This window comes from Ranitomeya variabilis, chromosome 7, assembly GCF_051348905.1.
Source record: "Ranitomeya variabilis isolate aRanVar5 chromosome 7, aRanVar5.hap1, whole genome shotgun sequence".
Classification (NCBI taxonomy): Eukaryota; Metazoa; Chordata; class Amphibia; order Anura; family Dendrobatidae; genus Ranitomeya; species Ranitomeya variabilis.
The window spans coordinates 24,258,831-24,286,531 of record NC_135238.1 but is presented as its reverse complement, the minus strand read 5'-3'; the positions used below and the strand labels follow the sequence as shown (position 1 = coordinate 24,286,531).

Here is a 27,701-nt window from a genome sequence, read left to right as displayed (position 1 = left end):
GTTTCGCGCGATCAGCGCTTCTACGGGTCCATCATACGGGGGACCCGTAGGAGCGCTGATCGCGCAAAATGGCCGTCGTCCCCTCCACACTCCCCGCACCCCCACGTAACCTGCCGAGCTGAATGAAATGTTTGTAACCGAAATCTTGGTGCATTAAAGGCTACGATATCACGCAAGCTGGGTGAGTGACGCATATTTTTCTTTTCTCTTGACATGAAGATTGAATAAACTACTTGCATATATGCAGAGCACCTTACTACCAGTGGGGCGTATCACCGCATGTCGATAGTTGGATCCGACAGAAAAGGTATCCTCTCCTCGGGACTGTGCTCCTTGTGCCATTCATTTTTTGTCGCCCGTATTATTCATTTTTCCATATGTGTCCCTATTACTGCCCCTGATACCCCAATACTGAGCCGCTGCTGCCGTATGTGTCCCTATTACTGCCCGATACCCCAATACTGAGCCTCTGCTGCCGTATGTGACCCTATTACTGCACCTGATACCCCAATACTGAGCCGCTGCTGTCATATGTGTCCCTATTACTGTACCTGATACCCCAATACTAAGCCTCTGCTGTTGTATGTGTTCCCATTACTGCACCTACCTTGTGGTTCTCTGTGCCCTCTAAATTCTAAAGCACCCCTCTATAATATAGTAATGCCGGGTGCAAGTGCCCTAGAAAACAGTGCCCACATTTTTCCCCCTAGAAAGTAATATTGCCCTGTGTGCCCCTTTGATAGTCACAGTAACCTGAGTTCCCCTGTAAGAATAAGTGCCCACTTTACATTTAATAAATTCCAGAGTATCCCTCCTTTACAGCTCCTCTATACACAGTATGATGCCCCCTCACTGTATATACTCACCCCTTAATATCCCCCAAACTGGTTCCAACACTGTATGATGGCCCCATCACTGTAATCCGCACACTGAATGATGGCCCCCTAGATAGCCTCGATATAGCATAATACACCAGATAGTCCTCAAAATGGTATAATACATTCCCCATAGGCCTCCATATAGTATAATGCAGCTCCCCATAGGCAGCCTCTATATGGAAGGCTGTAAATCTGTCCAAAATCCCCTCTGCAAGGCATAAAAATTGCCTCTCAATATACTCACCAATGGTGCTCACCAAGGCATAACTGGTCTTGACTTAAGATCGCCATCCTCCATTATTGCTTCATCTGGATGACACTTCCTACGTCATGCACAGTGTCACCCATCGCGCTCCTGTGCAGGCGCACTTCTCTCTGGGCTGCTGAAAGCAGAGCCAAGAACTGTAGTGCATATGCGCTGAGAAAGGCCAAAGGGCGCTGATTACCTGGAAATAAAGCTGGCGCATGCGCACTACAATACTTTGCTCTGAGTTTAGCAGGGCAAAGAGAAGTGCACCTGCACAGGAGTGCGATAGAGGACACTGAATGCATGATGTAGGATGCATCTTACACACGAAGCAGGACAGCGATCACAAGAAAAGGGTAGGCGTCTGATCAAGACTAGAGACGCCCAGACTGCGCCATCCGTGAGTAATATAAAAGCTCTTTGTTGTGCCTTGCATAGAGGATTTGGGAGCTATAGAGAGCATTCTAGAACACTATGTGAGGGCGTACAGATGCCGGACCTTTTATGGTGACAGGCTCCCTTTAAAGAGAACCTGTCACCCCCAAAATGGAAGATGAGCTAAACCCACCGGCATCAGGGGCTCATGCACAGCATTCTGTAATGCTGTAGATAAGCCCCCGATGTATCCTGAAAGATGAGAAAAAGAGGCTAGATTATACTCACCTGGGCGGGCGATAAAATAGGTGTCGCGGTCCGATCCGGCACCTCCCATCTTCTTACGATGATGTCCTCTTCTTGTATTCACGCTGCGGTTCCGGCGTACTTTGTCAGCCCTGTTGAGGGCAGAGCAAAATACTGCAGTGTGCAGGTGCCGGGCCTCTCTGACCTTTCCCAGCGCCTGTGCACTGCAGTACTTTGCTCTGCCCTCAACAGGGCTGACAAAGTACGCCGGAACCGCAGCGTGAATACAAGAAGAGGACATCATCGTAAGAAGATGGGAGGTGCCGGATCGGACCGCGACACCTATCGGATCGCCCGCCCAGGTGAGTATAATCTAGCCTCTTTTTCTCATCTTTCAGGATACATCGGGGACTTATCTACAGCATTACAGAATGCTCTAGATAAGCCCCTGATGCCGGTGGGCTTAGCTCAACTTCCATTTTGGGGGTGACAGGTTCCCTTTAATGTAAGTTAGTGGATGTATATATAACATAACCCACCAGATGGGGCTTGCATGATAGGCAAAACCTATAAAACTGAAAAGCAAGATGGTTACTAAACTTATATGCCTATACACAGATCAGATATATCTATTTATGCTTTGGTCTCAGCGTCAGACTGGCCCACCGGAGAACCGGAGGATTCTCCGGTGGGCCCAGGCCCTGACACCTGCTGGCATACAGTGCCAGCAGTGCCTAGGGCCCCCGCTGCTCCAGGGGCCCCCAGCAAGTGGGGTGTCGCTAATAGCGCACACCACGCTGCTGCTATGGGGCCCCCAGTACCAGCGGAGCAGCATCGGGTGACAGGAAGCCAAAGCCTGTCCCCGCTGCTAAAGTGAAATGAATATTCACGCTTCCCCACGCCCCCATGGGCGTGGGGAGGAGTGAATTCATTTCACTATAATAGCGGGCAGCGTTTGCTGCAAATTGCGGCTAAACACTGCCCGCTATCAGAGCCCGCAGACCCCCTGCTCCCTCAGGGGCCCCCAGCTCACACGGCCGCTATGGGGCCGTAAGCCAGGGGTCCCGGCGCCAACGCCGCCCCCCGAGTGCTCGTTAATGAGGAGAGAGCGTCAGATGACGCTCCCTCTCCCATGATTCCCCTCGCCGCTGACACACAGCAGGGGCGCGATGACGTCACTTCATCGCGCACCTGCTGTGTGAGGCAGACAGCAGCGCAGCTCCTGACATCGGAGTAGAGCTGCTGCTGGAGTCAGCGTGGGAGCGAGGAGGAGAGGTGAGTATTGTGCTTTTTCTTTTTTTAATTATTGAGTCCTGGTTGTATGGGTCGGGGGGGGGTGAGCTACATGATGCCCTACGGGGCAGGGGGGTGATCTGTATGATGCCCTATGGGGCAGGGGGGAGCTGCATGATGCCCTACGGGGCAGGGGGGTGAGCTGTATGATGCCCTATGGGGCAGGGGGGGTGAGCTGCATGATGCCCTACGGGGCAGGGGGGTGAGCTGCATGATGCCCTACGGGGCAGAGGAGGGGTGAGCTGCATGATGCCCTACGGGGCAGGGGGGTGAGCTGCATGATGCTCTACGGGGCAGGGGGGTGAGCTGCATGATGCCCTACGGGGCAGGGGGGTGAGCTGCATGATGCCTTATGGGGCAGGGGGGTGAGCTGTATGATGCCCTATGGGGCAGGAGAGGGGTGAGCTGCATGATGCCCTACACGGCAGGGGGGGTGAGCTGCATGATGCCCTACAGGGCAGGGGGAGAGAGCTGTATGATGCCCTATGGGGCAAGGGTGTGTGTGTGTGTGAGCTGCATGATGCCCTATGGGGCAAGGGGGGGGTGTGAGCTGCATGATGCCCTATGGGGCAAGGGGGGGGTGTGAGCTGCATGATGCCCTATGGGTCAGGGGGGTGTGTGAGCTGCACGATGCCCTATGGGGGGAGTGAGCTGCATGATGCCCTATGGGGGGAGTGAGCTGCATGATGCCCTATGGGGGGAGTGAGCTGCATGATGCCCTATGGGGGGAGTGAGCTGCATGATGCCCTATGAGAGGGGGCAGTGTGATACCCTATGAGGGGGCTACATTATATTCCATGAAGGGGCTGCATTATACCTTATGAGGGGGGTTGCACTCTACTCTAAGGGGGCTGCATTATACTCTGAGGCTGGTTGCATTATATTCTGTGAGGGGGATACATTGTACCCTATGAGGGGGCTACTTTATTTTCTATGAGGGGGCTACCCCAACCCCTTCTACATAATTAAGACGTGTACTACCTTATACCCTGATATTAGGGCGTTTTTTTCCCCCAATTGGTGGTCTTGTATTTATTTCTATGAAGCTACACAGTGGGCCCCAAGAATGATTTTTTCTGGTGGGCCCAAGGTGCTCCAGTCCGACGCTGTTTGGTCTGCTTACATATAATAAATGTCATTTGCCAAGATACTTGTCAGTCCACATGTCAGTCTTTCAGTGTTATCATGTCAGGCAAGAAAGGTTCCAAAAACTAGAATGTGTATATTCCCACCTACAGATCTAATATACCTTTGTGCTATTGTAAACACATGAAATAAATTACATGTGCCAAGACACATATTGATCAGTTTTCAGTGTCTGTCCAGCTTGCAGGTTAAACAAAACATACAAGTTTAAGAACCTTTATTGCTTTATATAGTGTATAGTATGTATGTATTCAAAACAACAGTTCAGCCACAGCACATAGTAAATGCCAAGTGCCAGAATACTCCTCAGTCCACATGCTGTGTGGAGTGTGTCCTCTGGTTCTGAGTGCTGCTCCTCGGCTCTCGGGCTCCTTCTGGTCAGATATTGCAGACATGTGTAGATAGTGAGTTCCCGTGTCACGGCTGCTGCTGGAGCTGATCACTTCTCTGCAGCACAGCACAGGAGCTTTGAAGGAGAGCGCGCTCCGCCGGGATTGGGTGAGTGACCTCCCTTCCCCCTCTCCTCCACACAGTCACAGACTGCAGAAGAGCGATCACATGACTCACTCCCTGCACTCTGATTGGAGGCCTTCTCTTCCTTCTCTGATTCCCTGTGATCATGTTTGTACCGTGCATGTTACTTTAGCTACATACACAGTACAAACGCAGGGGAAAGAAAAGGTAATCATTGACCGAAGGCAGGGGCCCCGAACACTGGCCCTGACAGTAGCGTAGCTCCGGGTGGGCCCCCTCAGAGCACAGGGCCCGGGGCGACCGCCCCCTCTGCCCCCCTGGTAGCTACGCTACTGACAGTGCCTAAAAGTAGTATTCAACCCCCTGCAGATTTAGCAGGTTTACACATTTAGAATTAACTTGGCATTGTGACATTTGGACTGTAGATCAGCCTGGAAGTGTGAAATGCACTGCAGCAAAAAAGAATGTTATTTCTTTGTTTATTTTTTTTTTAAATTGTGAAAAGTTTTTTCAGAGGGTCATTTATTATTCAACCCCTCAACCCACCAGAATTATGTTTGGTTCCCCTAAAGTATTAAGAAGTAGTTCAGGCACAAAGAACAATGAGCTTCACATGTTTGGATTAATTATCTCTTTTTCCAGCCTTTTCTGACTATTTAAGACCCTCCCCAAACTTGTGAACAGCACTCATACATGGTCAACATTGGAAAGACAAAGGAGCATTCCAAGGCCATCAGAGACAAGATCGTGGAGGGTCACAAGGCTGGCAAGGGGTACAAAACCCTTTCCAAGGAGTTGGGCCTACCTGTCTCCACTGTTGGGAGCATCATCCGGAAGTGGAAGGCTTATGGAACTACTGTTAGCCTTCCACGGCCTGGACAGCCTTTGAAAGTTTCCTCCCGTGCCGAGGCCAGGCTTGTCAGAAGAGTCAAGGCTAACCCAAGGACAACAAGGAAGGAGCTCCGGGAAGATCTCATGGCAGTGGGGACATTGGTTTCAGTCAATACCATAAGTAACGTACTCCACCGCAATGGTCTCCGTTCCAGACGAGCCCGTAAGGTACCTTTACTTTCAAAGCATCATGTCAAGGCTCGTCTACAGTTTGCTCATGATCACTTGGAGGACTCTGAGACTGACTGATTTAACCCCTTTCTGACATCTGACGTACTATCCCGTCGAGGTGGGGTGGGCCCGTATGACCACCGACGGGATAGTATGTCATACGCGATCGGCCGCGCTCACGGGGGGAGCGCGGCCGGGAGTCAGCTGCATATCGCAGCTGACATCCGGCACTGTGTGCCAGGAGCGGTCACGGACTGCCCCCGGCACATTAACCCCCGGCACACCGCGATCAAACATGATCGCGATGTGCCTGCGGTATAGGGAAGCATCGCGCAGGGAGGGGGCTCCCTGCGGGCTTCCCTGAGACCCCCGGAGCAACGCGATGTGATCGCGTTGCTCCGAGGGTCTCCTACCTCCTTCCTCGCTGCAGGTCCCGGATCCAAGATGGCCGCGGCATCTGGGTCCTGCAGGGAGGGAGGTGGCTTACCGAGTGTCTGCTCAGAGCAGGTGCTTGGTAAGCCTGCAGCCCTGTGCTGTGCACACTGTCAGATCAATGATCTGTAATGTCCCCACCCTGGGACAAGGTAAAAAAGAAAAAAAAAATTCCCCACGTGTGTTAAAAAAAAAAAAAAAAAATCCTAAATAAAGAAAAAAAAATATATATATTATTCCCATAAATACATTTCTTTAGCTAAATAAAATAAAAAAACAATAAAAGTACACATATTTAGTATCGCCGCGTCCGTAACGACCCAACCTATAAAACTGCCCCACTAGTTAACCCCTTCAGTAAACACCGTAAGAAGAAAAAAAAAAAACGAGGCAAAAAACAACGCTTTATTATCATACCGCCGAACAAAAAGTGGAATAACACGCGATCAAAAAGACAGATATAAATAACCATGGTACCGCTGAAAACGTCATCTTGTCCCGCAAAAAACAAGCCACCATACAGCATCATCAGCAAAAAAATAAAAAAGTTATAGTCCTGAGAATAAAGCGATACCAAAATAATTCTTTTTTCTATAAAATAGTTTTTATCGTATAAAAGCGCCAAACATAAAAAAATGATATAAATGAGATATCGCTGTAATCATACTGACCCGACGAATAAAACTGCTTTATCAATTTTACCAAACGCGGAACGGTATAAACGCCTCCCCCAAAAGAAATTCATGAATAGCTGGTTTTTGATCATTCTGCCTCACAAAAATCGGAATAAAAAGCGATCAAAAAATGTCACTTGCCCGAAAATGTTACCAATAAAAACGTCAACTCGTCCCGCAAAAAACAAGATCTCACATGACTCTGTGGACTCAAATATGGAAAAATTATAGCTCTCAAAATGTGGTAACGCAATAAATATTTTTTGCAATAAAAAGCGTCTTTCAGTGTGTGATGGCTGCCAATCATAAAAATCCGCTAAATAACCCGCTATAAAAGTAAATCAAACCCCCCTTCATCACCCCGTTAGTTAGGGGGAAAAAAAAAAAATGTATTTCCATTTTCCCATTAGGGCTAGGGTTAGGGTTATTGCTAGGGTTAGGGCTAGGGTTGGGGCTAGGGTTAGGGCTAGGGTTAGGGTTATTGCTAGGGTTAGGGCTAGGGTTGGGGCTAGGGCTAGGGCTAGGGTTAGGGTTAAGGCTACAGTTAGGGTTTGGGCTAAAGATAGGGTTAGGGCTTGGATTGCATTTACGGTTGGAAATAGGGTTGAGTGTGTCTGGGTTAGAGGTGTGGTTAGGGTTACTTTTGGGATTAGGGTAAGGGGTGTGTTTGGATTAGGGTATCAGTTATAATTGGGTGGGTTTCCTCTGTTTAGGCACATCAGGGGCTCTCCAAACGGGACAAGGCATCCGATCTCAATTCCAGCCAATTCTGCGTTGAAAAAGTAAAACAGTGCTCCTTCCCTTCAGAGCTCTCCCGTGTGCCCAAACAGGGGTTTACCCCAACATATGGGGTATCAGCGTACTCAGGACAAATTGGACATCATCTTTTGGGGTCCAATTTCTCCTGCTACCCTTGGGAAAATACAAAACTGGGGGCTAAAAAATAAGTTTTGTGGGGAAAATTTTTTTTATTTTCACGGCTCTGCGTTATAAACTGTAGTGAAACACTTGGGGGTTCAAAGTTCTCACAACACATCTAGATAAGTTCCTTGGGGGGTTTAGTTTCCAATATGGGGTCACTTGTGGGGGGTTTGTACTGTTTGGGTACATCAGGGGCTCTGCAAATGCAATGTGACGCCTGCAGACCAATCCATTTAAGTCTGCATTCCAAATGGCGCTCCTTACCTTCCGAGCTCTGTCATGCGCCCAAACAGTGGTTCCCCCCCACATATGGGGTATCAGCGTACTCAGGACAAATTGGACAACAACTTTTGCGGTCCAATTTATCCTGATACCCTTGTGAAAATACAAAACTGGGGGCTAAAAAATCATTTTTGTAAAAAAAAAATATATATTTTATTTTCACGGCTCTGCGTTATAAACTGTAGTAAAACACTTGGGGGTTCAAAGTTCTCACAACACATCTAAATAAGTTCCTTGGGGGGTCTAGTTTCCAATATGGGGTCACTTGTGGGGGGTTTGTACTGTTTGGGTACATCAGGGGCTCTGCAAATGCAATGTGACGCCTGCAGACCAATCCATTTAAGTCTGCATTCCAAATGGCGCTCCTTCCCTTTCCAAGCTCTGTCATGCGCCCAAACAGTGGTTCCCCCCCACATATGGGGTATCAGCGTACTCAGGACAAATTGCAGAACAATTTTTGGGGTCCAATTTCTTCTCTCACCCTTGGGAAAATAAAAAATTGGGGGCGAAAAAATCATTTTTGTGAAAAAATATGATTTTTTATTTTTACGGCTCTGCATTATAAACTTCTGTGAAGCACTTGTTGGGTCAAAGTGCTCACCACACATCTAGATAAGTTCCTTAGGGGGTCTACTTTCCAAAATAGTGTCACTTGTGAGGGGTTTCAATGTTTAGGCACATCAGGGGCTCTCCAAATGCAACATGGCGTCCCATCTCAATTCCAGTCAATTTTGCATTGAAAAGTCAAATGGCGCTCCTTTCTTTCCAAGCTCTGCCATGCGCCCAAACAGTGGTTTACCCCCACATATGGGGTATCAGCGTACTCAGGACAAATTGTACAACAACTTTTGGGGTCTATTTTCTCCTGTTACCCTTGGTAAAATAAAGCAAATTGGAGCTGAAATAAATTTTGTGTGAAAAAAAGTTAAATGTTAATTTTTATTTAAACATTCCAAAAATTCCTGTGAAACACCTGAAGGGTTAATAAACTTCTTGAATGTGGTTTTGAGCACATTGAGTGGTGCAGTTTTTAGAATGGTGTCACACTTGGGTATTTTCTGTCATATAGACCCCTCAAAATGACTTCAAATGACATGTGGTCCCTAAAAAAAAAAGGTGTTGTAAAAATGAGAAATTGCTGGTCAACTTTTAACCCTTATAACTCCGTCACAAAAAAAAATTTGGTTCCAAAAATGTGCTGATGTAAAGTAGACATGTGGGAAATGTTACTTATTAAGTATTTTGTGTGACATATGTCTGATTTAAGGGCGTAAAAACTCAAAGTTGGAAAATTGCGAAATTTTCAAAATTTTCGCCAAATATTAGTTTTTTTCACAAATAAACGCAAGTTATATTGAAGAAATTTTACCACTATCATGAAGTACAATATGTCACGAGAAAACAATGTCAGAATCGCCAAGATCCGTTGAAGCGTTCCAGAGTTATAACCTCATAAAGGGACAGTGGTCAGAATTGTAAAAATTGGCCCGGTCATTAACGTGCAAACCACCCTTGGGGGTGAAGGGGTTAAGGTTCTCTGGTCTGATGAGACCAAGATCGAGATCTTTGGTGCCAACCACACACGTGATGTTTGGAGACTGGATGGCACTGCATACGACCCCAAGAATACCATCCCTACAGTCAAGCATGGTGGTGGCAGCATCATGCTGTGGGGCTGTTTCTCAGCCAAGGGGCCTGGCCATCTGGTCCACATCCATGGGAAGATGGATAGCACGGCCTACCTGGAGATTTTGGCCAAGAACCTCCGCTCCTCCATCAAGGATCTTAAGATGGGTCGTAATTTCATCTTCCAACAAGACAACGACCCAAAGCACACAGCCAAGAAAACCAAGGCCTGGTTCAAGAGGCAAAAAATCAAGGTGTTGCAGTGGCCTAGTCAGTCTCCTGACCTTAACCCAATTGAAAACTTGTGGAAGGAGCTCAAGATTAAAGTCCACATGAGACACCCAAAGAACCTAGATAACTTGGAGAAGATCTGCATGGAGGAGTGGGCCAAGATAACTCCAGAGACCTGTGCCGGCCTGATCAGGTCTTATAAAAGACGATTATTAGCTGTAATTGAAAACAAAGGTTATTCCACAAAATATTAAACCTAGGGGTTGAATAATAATTGACCCACACTTTTATGTTTAAAATTTATAAAAATTTAACTGAGCAACAAAACTTTTTGGTTTGTAAGATTTATGCATCTGTTAATAAATCCTGCTCTTGTTTGAAGTTTGAAGGCTCTAACTTATTTGCATCTTATTAAACCTGCTAAATCTGCAGGGGGTTGAATACTACTTGTAGGCATTGTAGATACGTGTACAGTACAGACCAAAAGTTTGGACACACCTTCTCATTTAATGATTTTTCTGTATTTTCATGACTATGAAAATTGTACTTTCACACTGAAGGCATCAAAACAATGAATTAACACATGTGGAATTATATATTTAACAAAAAAGTGTGAAACAACTGAAATTATGTCTTATACTCTAGGTTCTTCAAAGTAGCCACCTTTTGCTTTGATGACTGCCTTGCACACTCTTGGTATTCTCTTGATGAGCTCCAAGAGGTAGTCACCGGGAATGGTTTTCAATTCACAGGTGTGCCCTGTCAGATTTAATAAGTGGGATTTCTTGCCTTGTAAATGGGGTTGGGACCATCAGTTGTGTTGTGCAGAAGTCTGGTGGATACACAGCTGATAGTCCTACTGAATAGACTGTTAGAATTTGTATTATGGCAAGAAAAAAGCAGCTAAGTAAAGAAAAACGAGTGGCCATCATTAATTTAAGAAATGAAGGTCAGTCAGTCTGAAAAATTGGGAAAACTTTGAAAGTGTCCCCAAGTGCAGTGGCAAAAACCATCAAGCGCTACAAAGAAACTGGCTCACATGAGGACCGCCCCAGGAAAGGAAGACCAAGAGTCACCTCTGCTTCTGAGGATAAGTTTATCTGAGTCACCAGCCTCATAAATCGCAGGTTAACAGCAGCTCAGATTAGAGACCAGGTCAATGCCACACAGAGTTCTAGCAGCAGACACATCTCTACAACAACTGTTAAGAGGAGACTTTGTGCAGCAGGCCGTCATGGTAAAATAGCTGCTAGGAAACCACTGCTAAGGACAGGCAACAAGCAGAAGATACTTGTTTGGGCTAAAGAACACAAGGAATGGAAATTAGACCAGTGGAAATCTGTACTTTGGTCTGATGAGTCCAAATTTGAGATCTTTGGTTCCAACCATCGTGTCTTTGTGTGACTCAGCAAAGGTGAACGGATGGACTCTACATGCCTGGTTCCCACCGTGAAGCATGGAGGAGGAGGTGTGATGGTGTGGGGGTGCTTTGCTGGTGATACTGTTGGGGATTTATTCAAAATTGAAGGCATACTGAACCAGCATGGCTACCACAGCATCTTGCAGCGGCATGCTATTCCATTCGGTTAGCGTTTAGTTGGACCATCATTTATTTTTTAACAGGACAATGACCCCAAACACACCTCCAGGCTGTGTAAGGGCTATTTGACCAAGGAGAGTGATGGGGTGCTGCGTCAGATGACCTGGCCTCCACAGTCACCAGACGTGAACCCAATTGAGATGGTTTGGGGTGAGCCTGACGGCAGAGTGAAGGCAAAAGGGCCAACAAGAGCTAAGCATCTCTGGGAACTCCTTCAAGATTGTTGGAAGACCATTCCCGGTGACTACATCTTGAAGCTCATCAAGAGAATGCCAAGAGTGTGCAAAGCAGCCGTCAAAGCAAAAGGTGGCTACTTTTAAGAACCTAGAATATAAGGTACCTGCATTTCATTAGTAAAAGGTAAAGGAAACTGCTATCCCTGTGTCCTTCAATTATTTCCTGCACCCTTAGTCCTGCACTCCACCGTTAATCATCCCTCTTTCTAACTGTAAGCTCTTCCTGTGGGGAGCTATACCAACTCTGCTGCAACTCCATCAGCCCTACTGGACCCCTTTTAGCAGCGTCAGCCATCCCTGGCCGAATACCACAGGTGGCGTCACAAATTATCCTTTATAGACTTTATTCTCCACTTCCACTCATCCCTTTTACTGGACGCCCAGGGCCATGGACAGGTTCACTGCCACCATGACCACCTCTTTAAGTACAGCCAGACCTGGCCCGAGTACCCCATGGCCCTAGCGGGCGCTCCAAGAACACTTCATGCTTCCGTCTGCCAACAACGTTTTTGGAGATGGAGATTTCATTCTCCAGCAGGACTTAGGACCTGTTCACACTGCCAAAAGTATCAATACCTGGTTTACAAACAACAGTATCACTGTGCTTGATTGGCCAACAAGCTCTCCAGACCTTAACCCAAAAGAGAATCTATGGGGTATTGGCAAGAGGAAGATGAGAGACACCGGACCCAACAATGCAGATGAGCTGAAGGCTGCTATCAAAGTAACCTGGGCTTCTGTAACACCTCAACAGTGCCACAGGCTGATTGTATCCATGCCACGCCTCATTGATGCAGTAATTGATGCAAAAGCCGACCAAGTATTGAGTGCATTTACTGAACATACATTTCAGTAGGCCAACATTTCAGATTTTAAAATAATTTTTCACGCTGATGTTATAAAGTATTCGAATTTACTGAGATAATGACTTTGGGGTTTTCATTGGCTGTAAGCTATAATCATCAACATTAACAGAAACATGTGAAATAGATCACTGTGTGTAATGACTCTATATACACTGTGTGCAGAATTATTAGGCAAGTTGTATTTTGATCACATGATACTTTTTATTCATGTTGTCCTACTCCAAGCTGTTCAGACTTGAGAGCCAACTACCAATTAAGTAAATCAGGTGATGTGCATCTCTGTAATGAGGAGGGGTGTTGTCTAATGACATCAAAACCCTATATAAGGTGTGCTTAATTATTAGGCAACTTCCTTTCCTTTGGCAAAATAGGTCAGAAGAGAGTTTTGACAGGCTCTGAAAAGTCAAAAATTGTGAGATGCAGCAGTCTTGAAGTTGCAAAACGTTTGAAGCGTGATCATCAAACAATTAAGCGTTTCATGGCAAATGGCCAACAGGGTCGCAAGAAGCGTGTTGGGCAAAAAAAGCGCAAAATAACTGCCCATGAATTGAGAAAAATCAAGCGTGAAGCTGCCAAGATGCCATTTGCCACCAGTTTTGCCATATTTCAGAGCTTCAACGTTACTGGAGTAACAAAAAGCACAAGGTGTGCGATACTCAGGGACATGGCCAAGGTAAGGAAGGCTGAAAAACGACCACCTTTGAACAAGAAACATAAGATAAAACGTCAAGACTGGGACAAGAAATATCTTAAGACTGACTTTTCAAGGGTTTTATGGACTGATGAAATGATTGTGACTCTTGATGGGCCAGATGGCTGGGACAGAGGCTTAATCAGTAAAGGGCAGAGAGCTCCATTCCGACTCAGACGCCAGCAAGGTGGAGGTGGGGTACTGATATGGGCTGGTATCATCAAAGATGAACTTGTGGGACTTTTTCGGGTTGAGGATGGAGTGAAGCTCAAGTCCGAGACCTACTGCCAGTTTCTGGAAGACTTCTTCAAGCAGTGGTGCATCACCCCCCCAGAGTAGGGCAATGAGGTACTCGGCACCGGGTCCTTCGGTTCGGGGGATGTCATGGTAGCCCGACCCGGTCCGTGGTTCTTTGAGGGGCGTCCAATAAAAGGTGAAAGTTTGCATGATGTTCGTGACACCACCTGTGGTTTTCGGTCAGGGTGACCGACGCTGCTTAGGGGTCTGCTGGGGTGATGTTATGGCAGCCGGATGGTATACCTTCCCACAGGTGAAGTGTACCACAGGGCTTCCCAGAAATGTAGATAGTGATGGTGCATGATGTAAGGCGCAGTGAATAACAAGGACACAAGGTTGCAGTCTCTTTACCTTTTTACTGGAAGCTTCAGCATCCACAGTCCAGGGTACAGACCACCGGGTAGGCAGAGTCCGGCCGGTCCGAAGGCAAATCCAGAGTCCCCTTATCCAGGTGGAAATCAGTAGCCTTCCTACTAGTTCCTGTGTGTTGTAGTCCCTCCCTGCTGAGCAACTCGGTAAGGTCCTCACAACTTTCGTGGATGTTTCTGATGTCTTCCTCTGTCCCCCAGATGGTGTGGATAGGACAAACCCATTTGACTGATGGTCTGAGGCTTGTTTATAGGGACCCTAGAGATGCCCCGACCCCCACAATTTGCAACTGTGTCTTCATAGGTATTTAGGTCGGGCACCCAACTTGAAATTGACTGTCCTGCCGGTCTCTGAAGTAAAGCGTAGAGTCAATTACTCCCTCGGTGTCCGGCCACCGGCTACGCGCCTCAGAAGGAGGCAGCCTTTACAAGGCAGAACGCTTCCCGGTGTTTTGTCCTTGTGCTGTGACTTCGTTTCTCACTCTCTACAACACAGTTCTCTTCGTGTCCTTTCTTTGGATGCTGCCGCACGTGGGGCAGGCGCAGCTCCGTAGCTTTCTATCCCGCTAGGCCTCTGTCAGGATCCCACCCCTGACAGGGACCCTCTGTCTGCAGCTCAGATGTTCCTCCTTCTCCCCGTCTGCCTGACAGGTACTCTCTGGGTCAAACCCAGGCAGCGTCTGACTAACTTTCTATCCAAACCACCAGTTTTACCCTTCTGTGAGGAGTGCCCTACTAGATAGAAGCATGGCTCCCCCTGGTGGATTGGAGTGTGAAGTGTGGTGTATGTTTGGTGATACCTGGAAGGATGGACTCCTTTATTACCTTCGGACGTAATGTCATTCTTCCACCAGGGGGAGTGATATTACTGCAACGACCAGGACTCTGGGGCGCTGAACTGGTACAGGAAGAAGTCGGTATTGTTCAAGGAATAACATGATTTTCCTGCAGCACAATGCTCCGTCACATGCCTCCAACTACTCCACAGCGTCACTGGCCAGTAAAGGTCTCAAAGAAGAAAAAATAATAATATGCCCCCCCTTGTTCACCTGATCTGAACCCCATAGAGAACCTGTGGCTCCTCATAAAATGTGAGATCTACAGGGAGGGAAAACAGTGCACCTCTCGGAACAGTGTCTGGGAGGCTGTGGTGGCTCCTGCACGCAATGTTCATCGTAAACAGATCAAGTAACTGTCAGAATCTATGGATAGAAGGCTGTTGAGTGTGATTATAAAGAAAGGTGGCTATATTGGTCACTATTTTTTTGGGGGTTTGTTTTTGCATGTCAGAAATGTTCATTTCTAAATTTTGTGCAGTTATATTGGTTTACCTGGTGAAAATAAACAAGTGAGATGGGAATATATTTGGTTTTTATTAAGTTGCCTAATAATTCTGCACAGTAACAGTTACCTGCACAACCATATATCCTCCTAAGATGGCCAAATCTAAAAAAAACACTCCAACTTCCAAAAATATTAAGCTTTGATATTTATGAGTCTTTTGGGTTGATTGAGAACATAGTTGTTGATCAATAATAAAAATAATCCTCTAAAATACAACTTGCCTAATAATTCTACACACAGTGTAATATGAGTTCCACTTTTTGTATTGAAGAACTGAAATAAATTTACTTTTTGATATTCTAATTTTGTGAGAAGCACCTGTATTTCAAATAAATGTATTTCTTTCACACACTGAGTCTTATATTGCAGACAGTATAATATATATGTACATGTCTCTTATTTCTACATATACCGTATATACTTGAGTATAAGCCGACCCGAGTATAAGCCGACCCCCCTAATTTTGCCACAAAAAAAACTGGGAAAACTTAATGACTCGAGTATAAGCCTAGGGTGGAAAATGCAGCAGCTACCAGTAAATGTCAAAAATACAAATAAATACCAATAAAAGTAAAATTGAGACATCAGTAGGTTGTTTTTGAATATCCATATTGAATCAGGAGCCCCATATAATACTCCATACAGTTTATGATGGGCCCCATAAGATGCTCCATATTAAAATATGTCCCATATAATAGTGCACAAATGCTGATTATGGCCCCATAAGATGCTCTATATAGACATTTTCCCCATATAATGCTGCACAAACGTTGATTATGCCCAATAAGATGCTCCTTGTAGACATTTGCCCCATATAAAGCTGCACAAACATTGATTATGGCCCCATAAGATTCTCAATGTAGACATTTGCCCTATATGCTGTTGCTGCGATAAAAAAAAAAAATCGCATACTCGCCTCGTCGCTCAGGCCCCCGGCACTTGCTATATTCACCTGCTCCCCGTTCCACCGCTGCCGCGTCTTCCCCGACCTCTGCAGTGACTGTTCAGGCAGAGGGCGGCGCGCACATTAGTCGCGTCATCGCGCCCTTTGACCTGAGCGTCAGTGCAGAGGACGGGGAACGGGGAGCAGGTGAATATCGCGCACTGTGTTATACACACCTGCTCCTGGAGTGGTCCCCGGTTCCGCGGCTTCTTCCTGTAGTGAGCGGTCACATGGTACCGCTCATTACAGTAAAATGCGGCTCCACCCCTATGGGAGTGGAGTGGGGTCCATATTCATTACTGTAATCTGCGGTACCATGTGACCGCTCACTACAGGAAGAAGCTGCCGGCGCCGGGGAGCCAGGGACTGCGCCAGGAGCAGGTGATTATGATTACACAGCTGCTGCTCCACCTCCCCTGCCGACACCTGGGTATGACTCGAATATAAGCTGAGAGGGGCAATTTCAGCCTAAAAAAATGGGCTGAAATTCTAGGTTCTCTAGTATATACGGTATGTGCTTTATATACATAATTCACTGTATGCATAATTTTCCATTTATTTTGGTACTATCACTTTTCTTCTACATGACACACACATTCTCCTTTCTCTTGCTTTCTCTCTTCACATCTGTACTCACTTGCTGTCCACTTTCATATGCCCCCACATGGGTTGAACTCTCGGCCTCTTACCAGCCCCTCCTCTGCACTTGGTACTTACAGCCCCATATGACGTGACACCTAATATCCCCAACAACCTCCCCTGACGGGAGGACACAGTCCGACATTGGACGCCTACCCGTTTGGTGCAGGCTCCAGCGATGAGCCTGCACATTTTCCAGCACATGACAGCTGATCAGATCAGCTGTCATGTGCCAGGAACTGTTAAATATGCTAATTTTGCACATTTATTTAATCAGGACTGTTTACCAGATGCGTTACTCTTAAAGAAAAATGTCATGATATTTTCATAAAAAATGTAGTGGTTTATCGAATTGTCCACAGAAAAACCACATTGCAGCAAAACATAAAATAGTTACAAACAGATTGTCCATTTGTTCCTCATCTTTCCTGAGATGGTAAAAAGCGTATGTCTTTCGGTCATGGAATAAAAGTCATCATGGTTACCAGTTTTCATTTCTTCAGTGTTTTCTGTAGTCCATGGAGAATGATGGAGAAGCAGGCAGGAGGTGACCTCCACGTGACAGCCCCCTCCTCCTCCTAAGAGCTGTGATTATAAATGTGTCCCATAGACCACGTGTTCTCCCTATATGGTGTTGGCTTATACTCTGAGCTACATATACAGAAATAGCTTTTTGTAATGTCAGCGAGCGGCAATGTGCTCAGTACAGAATTGAGAATAAGAATAATTCAATTAATTAATATTTAACAGGAACAGCCGCGGGTGGAATCGTGATACACCTGGGGCTGTTAACATGTTAAGTGCCACTGTCAAACTGACAGCGGCATTTCACATAAACGCACAGGAAGCGCATCATTGCCTCCTCCCATCGGCACCCATGTCACATGACCGTGGGTCACCGATGAGTTGACAACCCGGGGTCAACAGGAGGCCCGTTGCTGTCATTGCTGAATCACTATGAGCACCTCCTGGTGATCGGCGCTCATAACAAGTGAACATTTCTGACCTGCTCTATGTAGCAAAGGCGATCGGACAACTGCAGTTTTTAGTCTCCCATGGAGACTATTGAAGGAAGAAAAAAATGTTTTTAAAAATATAAAAAACAAAAAAGTTCAAATCACCCTTTCGCCCAATTCAAAATAAAACAGTAAAAAAAATCAAATATAAACATATTTGGTATCGCCACGTTCATAATCGGCCAATCAATATATAAAAAGAATTTTTAAAAAATCAAAATGCCAGAATTACGCTTTTTTGGTCGCTGCAACATTGCAATAGAATGCAATAACGGGTGATCAAAAGTTCGTATTTACATCACAATGGTATCAAAAACGTCAGATCAGTGTGCAAAAAATAAGCCCTCAGTATCTTGAAAAATAGAGACACTACAGGTCTCGGAAAATGGCTTTTTTTAAATTTATTTATTTTTTTACAAATTTTGAATTTTTTTCACCACTTAGATAAAAAAAGAACCTAGACATGTTTGGTGTCTATGAACTCGTAATGACCTGGAGAATCACAATGGCAGGTCAGTATTAGCATTTAGTGAACCTAGTAAAAAAGCCAAACATAAAACAAGTGTGGGATTGCGCTTTTTTTGCAATATCACGGCAGTTGGAATTTTTTTTTCCTGTTATCTAGTACACGACATGGTAAAACCAATTGTGCTGTTCAAAAGTACAACTCGTCCTGCAAAAAACAAGCCCTCACATGGTCATTTTCACCCAAAAATAAAAAAAAGTTAAGGCTCTGGGAAGAAGGGTGCGCAAAAAATGAAAATGCAAAACCAAAAATACCCCTGGTCGTTAAGGGGTTAATAACAAAAATACACCAAATATTATCCTGCATATAGGGCCATAAAGCAGAAACATAGTACTACATCAAAGTAGAAAAAAACTTTACTCACAGCCATGAGTTAAATAACAGTAATGATCTTTATTGAAAAATATAATAAAATTGATAAAAACATGGGGTGATTTGCCACAAATACAGAAAAAGAGGTGGGTATAACCGGACAGTAAACCTCATACACATACAGGTATATATGTGTATACCTAAAGATATGATTGTTTTATCCTATTATGCACATATACGATCAGGTACATGATACATCATTGTTCAGTGCAGACGAGGGCACACCCAAACACGCATAAAAATCTCAAATGTTTTAGGCCAGTCACACACGTCCAGATAATTACGGTACCGGAAAAATCGGTACCGGAATTATCCGTGTCCGTGTCCCCGTGCGTTTCTGCAGCACATCAGTGTGGCACACGTGCGGCAGCCGTGTGCCGACTGGGTACCACACGCACCGTGCAGGAGACAGCGCTAGAGATAAGCGCTGTCCCCCCCACGTGGTGCTGAAGCCGCCATTCGTATCTTCTCTGCAGCAGCGTTTGCTGTAGAGAAGATATGAATAATCCTTTTTTTTTGTTGTTTCTCGTGTTTATCATAAAGATCCATGTCCCCACCCCCCTCCCACCCCCTGTGCGCCCGCCCGCTGTTATTAAAATACTCACCCGGCTCCCTGGCTGGCGCTGCTTCCTGTCCTGGCCGCACCTTCTACTGTATGAGCGGTCACGTGGGGCCGCCGATTACAGTCATGAATATGCGGCTCCACCTCCCATAGGGGTGGAGCCGAATATTAATTTCTGTAATGGACGGCCCCACGTGACCGCATACATGAGAAGCTGCGGCCAGGACAGGACACTGTGAGGGAGGCGGGTGAGTATTTTAATAACAGTGGGTGGGCGCACAGGGGGTGGGAGGGGGGTGGGGACATGGATCTTTATGTTAAACACGAGAAACAAACAAAAAAAAGGATTATTCATATCTTCTCTACAGCAAACGCTGCTGCAGAGAGGATATGAATGGCGGCTTTAGCACCATGCGGGGGGGACAGCGCTTACTGTAGCGCTGTCTCCTGCACGGCACATGGACTGTACAGGGACAACGTCCGTGTGCGGTACATGTTTTACACGGAGCCATTGACTTTAATGGGTCCGTGTAATCCGTGCGCTCCCACGAACACTGACATGTCTCCGTGTTTGGCACACGGAGACACGGTCCACAAAAAATCAATGACATCTGCACAGATGCATTGATTTCAATGTGTCTACGTGTGTCAGTGGCTCCGGTACGTGAGGAAACTGTCACCTCACGTACCGGAGCCACTGACGTGTGAAACCGGCCTTAGGCAAAGTTGCAATCAATGTGTGGGGTGTGTGAGGATGTGCTTCCAGCCGCACAAAAAAAAAAAGATACACCCGTATACTTAAATCCATATACTCATATCAAAGTGATGTGTTATAATACTAACAGCCATAAAAATAGTGCACAAAAGATCATTAACCCCTTAATGACCGAAGCTTTTTTCGGTTTTGCATTTTCGTTTTTCTCTGCCCTTCTTCCCAGAGCCATAACTTTTTTATTTTTCCGTCAATATGGCCATGTAAGGGCTTATTTTTAGCGGGACGAGTTTTACTATTGAACGACACCATTGGTTTTAGCATGTTGTGCACTCGAAAACGGGAAAACACTTCCAAGTGCGTTGAAGTTGCAAAAAACATTAAAACCCACACTTGTTTTTTGTTTGGCTTTTTTGCTAGGTTCACTAAATACTAAAACTGAACAGCCATTATGACTCTCCAGGTCATTACGAGTTCATAGACTTCAAACACATCAAGGTTCTTTTTTATCTAAGTGGTGAAAAAAAATTCCAGTTTGTGTAAAAAAAACAAACAACAAAATTGCGCAATTTTCCCGATACCGTAACGTCTCCATTTTTCGTGATATGGGGTTGGGTGAGGGCTTATTTTTTGCGTGCCATTTTTAAAGATTCCACTTTTGTGCAGATACGTTCTTTTGATCGCCCGTTATCACATTTTAATGCAATGTCGCGGCGACCAAAGAAACGTAATTCTGGCGTTTTGATTTTTTTTCTCGCCAAGCCGTTTAGCGATCAGGTTAATCTTTTTTTATTGATAGATCGGGCGATTCTGAATGCGGAGATACCAAACATGTGTATATTTGATTTTATTTTTATTAATTTATTTTGAAAGGGGCGAAAGGGGGTGATTTGAACTTTTATGTTTTTTTTTAATTTTTTTCATATTTCTAAAAAAAATTTTTTTTTACTTTTGGCATGCTTCAATAGTCTACATGGGAGGCTAGAAGCTGCCACAACTCGATCGCCGCTGCTACGTAGAGGTGATGCTCAGATCACCTCTATGTAGCGAATTACAGAACTGCTATAAATAACGACCACAGGGTGGCGCTCATAGCAATCTGATATCAACAACCATAGAGGTATTCAGGAGACCTCTGGTTGTCATGCCGATGCACTGCTGACCCCCGATCACGTGACAGGAGTCACCAGTGCGTGTTTTTCCAGACCAATGGCTCGAAGCGCTTGTTAAATGCCGCTGTCCGAGTTTGAAAGAGGCATTTAAGTAGTTAATAGGTGCAGGCGGATCACGATTCCGACCGCGCCTATTGCGGGCACATGTCAGCTGTTTTCAACACGTTGCGGCTTTGAGGTGGGCTTACCGCCAGAGCCCACCTCAAAGCGGGGCTTCTGACGTCGGACAAACTATCCCGTTCGACATCAGAAAGGGGTTAAATGAACATAGGTACAGTACAGACCATAAGTTTGGACACACCTTCTCATTTAAAGATTTTTCTGTATTTTCATGACTATCAAAATTGTAAATTCACACTGAAGGCATCAAAACTATGAATTAACACACGTGGAATTATATACTTAACAAAAAAGTGTGAAACAACTGAAATGATGTCTTATATTCTAGGTTCTTCAAAGTAGCCACCTTTTGCTTTGATGGCTGCTTTGCACACTCTTGGCATTCTCTTGATGAGCTTCAAGAGGTAGTCACCGGGAATGGTCTTCCAACAATCTTGAAGGAGTTCCCAGATATGCTTAGCACTTGTTGTCCCTTTTGCCTTCACTCCGCGGTCCAGCTCACCCCAAACCATCTCAATTGAGTTCAGGTCTGGTGACTGTGGAGGCCAGGTCATCTGGCGTAGCACCCTATCACTCTCCTTCTTGGTCAAACAGTCCATACACAGCCTAGAGGTGTGTTTGGGGTCATTGTCCTGTTGAAAAATAAATGATGGTCCAACTAAACGCAAACCAGATGGAATAGCATGCCGCTGCAAGATGCTGTAGTAGCCATGCTGGTTCAGTATGCCTTCAATTTTGAATAAATCCCCAACAGTGTCACCAGCAAAGCACCCCCACACCTCCTCCTCCATGCTTCACGGTGGGAACCAGGCATGTAGAGTCCATCCGTTCACCTTTTGTGCGTCGCACAAAGACACGGTGGTTGGAACCAAAGATCTCAAATTTGGACTCATCAGACCAAAGCACAGATTTCCACTGGTTTAATGTCCATTCCTTGTGTTCTTTAGCCCAAACAAGCCTCTTCTGCTTGTTGCCTGTCCTTAGCAGTGGTTTTCTAGCAGCTATTTTACCATGAAGGCCTGCTGCACAACGTCTCCTCTTAACAGTTGTTGTAGAGATGTGTCTGCTGCTAGAACTCTGTGTGGCATTGACCTGGTCTCTAATCTGAGCTGCTGTTAACCTGCTATTTCTGAGGCTGGAGACTCGGATAAACTTATCCTCAGAAGCAGAGGTGACTCTTGGTCTTCCTTTCGTGGGGCGGTCCTCATGCGAGCCAGTTTCTTTGTAGCGCTTGATGGTTTTTGCCACTGCACTTGGGGATACTTTCAAAGTTTGCCAAATTTTTCGGACTGACTGACCTTCATTTCTTAAAGTAATGATGGCCACTCGTTTTTCTTTATTTAGCTGCTTTTTCTTGCCATAATACAAATTCTAACAGTCTATTCAGTAGGACTATCAGCTGTGTATCCACCAGACTTCTGCAAAACACAACTGATGGTCCCAACCCCATTTATAAGGCAAGAAATCCCACTTATTAAACCTGACAGGGCAAACCTGTGAAGTGAAAACCATTCCCGGTGACTACCTCTTGAAGCTCATCAAGAGAATGCCAAGAGTGTGCAAAGCAGTCATCAAAGCAAAACGTGGCTACTTTGAAGAACCTAGAATATAAGACATAATTTCATTTTTTTCACACTTTTTTGTTAAGTATATACCGTATATACTCGAGTATAAGCCGGCCTGAGTATAAGCCGACCCCCCCTAATTTTGCCACAAAAAACTGGGAAAACTTATTGACTCGAGTATAAGCCTAGGGTAGAAAATGCAGCAGCTACCGGTAAATGTCAAAAGTAAAAATAGATACCAATAAAAGTAAAATTAATTGAGACATCAGTAGGTTAAGTGTTTTTGAATATCCATATTGAATCAGGAGCCCCATATAATGCTCCATGCAGTTTATGATGGGCCCCATTAGATGCTCCATATTAAAATATGCCCCATATAATCCTGCATAAAGGTTAATAAAGGCCCCATAAGATGTTCCATAGACACACTTGCCCAATATAATGCTGCACAAATGCTGATTATGGCCCCATAAGATGCTCTATAAAGATACTTGCCCTATATAGTGCTGCACAAACGTTATGGCCCTATAAGATGCCCCATACAGACACTTGCCCCATATACTGTAGTGCCCTACAAACGTTAATTATGGCCCCATACACTTGCCCCATACAGTGCTGCACAAACGTTATGGCCCCATATAGTGCTGCAGAAACATTATGGCCCCCATATAGTGCTGCAGAAACATTATGGCCCCCATATAGTGCTGCAGAAACATTATGGCCCCCATATAGTGCTGCAGAAACGTTATGGCCCCATATAGTGCTGCAGAAACGTTATGGCCCCATATAGTGCTGCAGAAACGTTATGGCCCCATAGATGCTCCATACAGACATTTGCCCCATTTGCTGCGATAAAAAAAAAAAATCACATACTCACCTCTCCGTCGTTTAGGCCCCCGACACTTTCAATAGTCACCTGCTCCTCGTTCCGGGCGCCGATCTGTCTCCAGCACTGACGTTCAGCAGAGGGCGTGCACTAACAACGTCACCGCGCCCTCTGACCTGAGCGTCACTGCTGAAGACAGATTGGCGCCCGGAACGAGGAAAGGTGACTATCGCGCAGAGCTGCGCTCCCCTCCCCGTATACTCACCTGGTCCTGGCGCTGCGCAATCCGACGCAGTCCTTCCCTGACGCCGCAGCGCTTCATCTGTACTGAGCGGTCACATGGTACCGCTGATTACAGTAATGAATATGGGGCTCCACCCCTATGGGACGTGGAGCCGCATATTCATTTACTATAATCAGCGGTACCATGTGACTGCTCAGTACAGGAAGAAGCTGAAGCTGCTGCTGCCGGCGCCGGGGAAGCCAGGGACGTGCAGGGACCGCGCCTGGACTAGGTGAGTATTTTTAGACAGTCCCCGCTCCCCCTCCCCTGCCGACCCCCGGGTATGACTCAAGTATAAGCCGAGAGGGGCAATTTCAGCCCAAAAAAGTGGGCTGAAAATCTCGGCTTATACTCGAGTATATACGGTAATTCCACATGTGTTAATTCATAGTTTTGATACCTTCAGTGTGAATGTACAACTTTCATAGTCATGAAAATACAGAAAAAGTTTTAAATGAGAAGGTGTGTCCAAACATTTGGTCTGTACTGTATACAAATGGTATAGTTACCTTGAGGATATAAGCTGGGGAAACCCACCACACCCAAAGTTAATAACAAAGTACAATGAGTCTGAAAAAAAACAACATTCTGCGATAACTAATATGTTGCCAAAAATTGTCTTGACCACAATAACGTGATGCATGTCATATTTGGGTTTGGTCATTAAGGGGTTAAAATGGCTTCTTCCGACTATGAGTTCTTTGATGGCTAACAAGATGTGATTTTTTAATAAAACATTTCTCACATTCTGAACATGAATATGGCTTCTCTCCGGTGTGACGTCTCTCATGCTTAACAAGAACTGATTTGTAAAAAAAACATTTGCCACATTCTGAACATGAAAATGGCTTCTCTCCGGTGTGAACAATCTCATGGGTAACAAGATGAGATTTCTTAGTAAAACATTTCTCACATTCTGAACATGAAAATGGCTTGTCTCCGGTGTGACGTCTCTCATGGTCAACAAGAACTGATTTGTAAGAAAAACATTTCCCACATTCTGAACATGAAAATGGCTTCTCTCCGGTGTGACATCTCTCATGCTTAACAAGAACTGATTTGTAAAAAAAACATTTCCCACATTCTGAACATGAAAATGGCTTCTCTCCGGTGTGAACAATCTCATGGGTAACAAGATGAGATTTTTTAGTAAAACATTTCCCACATTCTGAACATGAATATGGCTTCACTCCTGTGTGACATCTCTCATGGTCAACAAGAACTGATTGGTAAGAAAAACATTTGCCACATTCTAAACATGAAAATGGCTTCTCTCCAGTGTGACGTCTCTCATGGTTAACAAGAACTGATTTGTAAGAAAAACGTTTGCCACATTCTGAACATGAAAATGGTTTCTCTCCAGTGTGAACAATCTCATGGCTAATAAGATGACATTTCTCAGTAAAACATTTCCCACATTCTGAACATGAAAATGGCTTCTCTCCTGTATGAATTCTTTGATGTGCAACAAGAGATGATTTATCTATGAAACATTTCCCACATTCTGAACATGAATATGGCTTCTCTCCGGTGTGATGTCTCTCATGCTTAACAAGAACTGATTTGTAAGAAAAACTTATGCCACATTCTGAACATGAAAATGGCTTCTCTCCGGTGTGAACAATCTCATGGCTAATAAGATAAGATTTCTTAGTAAAACATTTGCCACATTCTGAACATGAAAATGGTTTCTCTCCAGTGTGAACAATCTCATGGCTAATAAGATTAGATTTCTCAGTGAAACATTTCCCACATTCTGAACATGAAAATGGCTTCTCTCCTGTATGAATTCTTTGATGTGCAACAAGAGATGATTTATCTGTGAAACATTTCCCACATTCTGAACATGCATATGGCTTCTCTCCGGTGTGACGTCTCTTATGCCTAACAAGACCTGATTTGTAAGAAAAACTTTTGCCACATTCTGAGCATGAAAATGGCTTCTCTCCTGTGTGAATTCTATCATGTGCAACCAGTTGTGATTTCTGAGTAAAACATTTCCCACATTCTGAGCATGGAAATGGCTTCTCTTCTGTGTGAATAATCTCATGTACAACCAGTTGTGATTTCTGAGTAAAACATTTCCCACATTCTGAGCATGAAAATGGTTTCTCTCCGGTGTGAATTCTCTCATGTTTAATAAGACTTGATTTCTTAGCAAAACATTTCCCACATTCTGAGCATGAAAATGGCTTCTCTCCGGTGTGAACAATCTCATGGCTAATAAGATTAGATTTCTTAGTAAAACATTTGCCACATTCTGAACATGAAAATGGTTTCTCTCCGGTGTGAATTCTCTCATGTATAATAAGATGAGATTTCTTAGTAAAACATTTCTTACATTCTGAGCATGAAATTGTCTTCTTTCTTGTGGGCTCTCTTTTATTTTGCTTAAAAGTCTGTGATGAATTAGGAGATAGTACTTTAAAAGGATCAGACGATAGTTCTTTGATATGAAGGGCTGAGGGTATATCTGAGATGTTGCTATGCTCTTCGCATGTATCTTGTGTGATGCTACAATCATCCACTTTAAAATCTAGAGATATCAGATGTCCTGCAGAGATGTTGGTCCAATCATCTGCCAAAAATAAAATAAACGTAAAAATTACATTCATCTACATCTGAAACTTAAAGGGAACCTGTCACCTCGTTTTTTCCCGTATGAGATAAAAATACTGTTAAATAGGGCCTGAGCTGTGCATTGCAATAGTGTATTTTGTGGACCCCGATTCCCCACATATGCTGCCGAAATACGTTACCAAAGTAGTCGTTTTCGCCTGTCAATCAGGCTGGTCTGGTCAGATGGGCGTGGTGTCTTCCCCCAGATCTTGCTTAGTTTTCCGTTGGTGGCGTAGTGGTGTGCGCATGCCCAAGGTCCCGAATCCACTGCACAGGGGAGTGAAAAGCGCGCGATGTGCGCTATTTCATTGGTGATCGGTGGGGGCGGCCATCTTCCTTTGGCCACGCGTGCGCAGAAGCGGCGCTCTGCTGGCCGCGGCTTCAGGAAAATGGCTGCGGGATGCCGCGCGTGCGCAGATGGAGATTTTTCTCTGCTTCAGGAAAATGGCCGCCGCGATCTCCATCTGCGCACGCGCGGCATCCCGCGGCCATTTTCCTGAAGCCGCGGCCAGCAGAGCGCCGCTTCTGCGCACGCGCGGCCAAAGGAAGATGGCCGCCTCCACCGATCACCAATGAAATAGCGCACATCGCGCTCTTTTCACTCCCCTGTGCAGTGGATTCGGGACCTTGGGCATGCGCACACCACTACGCCACCAACGGAAAACTAAGCAAGATCTGGGGGAAGACACCACGCCCATCTGACCAGACCAGCCTGATTGACAGGCGAAAACGACTACTTTGGTAACGTATTTCGGCAGCATAGGTGGGGAATCAGGGTCCACAAAATACACTATTGTAATGCACAGCTCAGGCCCTATTTAACAGTATTTTTATCTCATACGGAAAAAACGGGGTGACAGGTTCCCTTTAAAATGTACAAAAGAAGCAAAAGTATAAAATTCCATACAGATTGTAAGGTATACATTTAAAAAATCCAAAATAGAAGGCAACACCTCCAACCAAGCATAACTATTCAAATTCCCCATAAAGGTAATGGAAAAAATAGAGGCAACAACCAAAATTAACATATCATTAAAATGTAATAATTTATTTCACA

General features: G+C 45.1%; 1 protein-coding gene across 1 annotated transcript in view; it reads right to left on the bottom strand.

Annotated features, from left to right (window-relative positions):
- Window positions 1-27,701, bottom strand: part of LOC143785576 (uncharacterized) — a 96,930-nt gene that overhangs the window by 27,546 nt on the left and 41,683 nt on the right. The window contains exon 3 of the mRNA XM_077274558.1: window positions 24,704-26,603. Coding sequence (XP_077130673.1) covers window positions 24,704-26,603 — 1,900 coding nt within the window. The remainder of the gene's footprint in view (window positions 1-24,703; window positions 26,604-27,701) is intronic.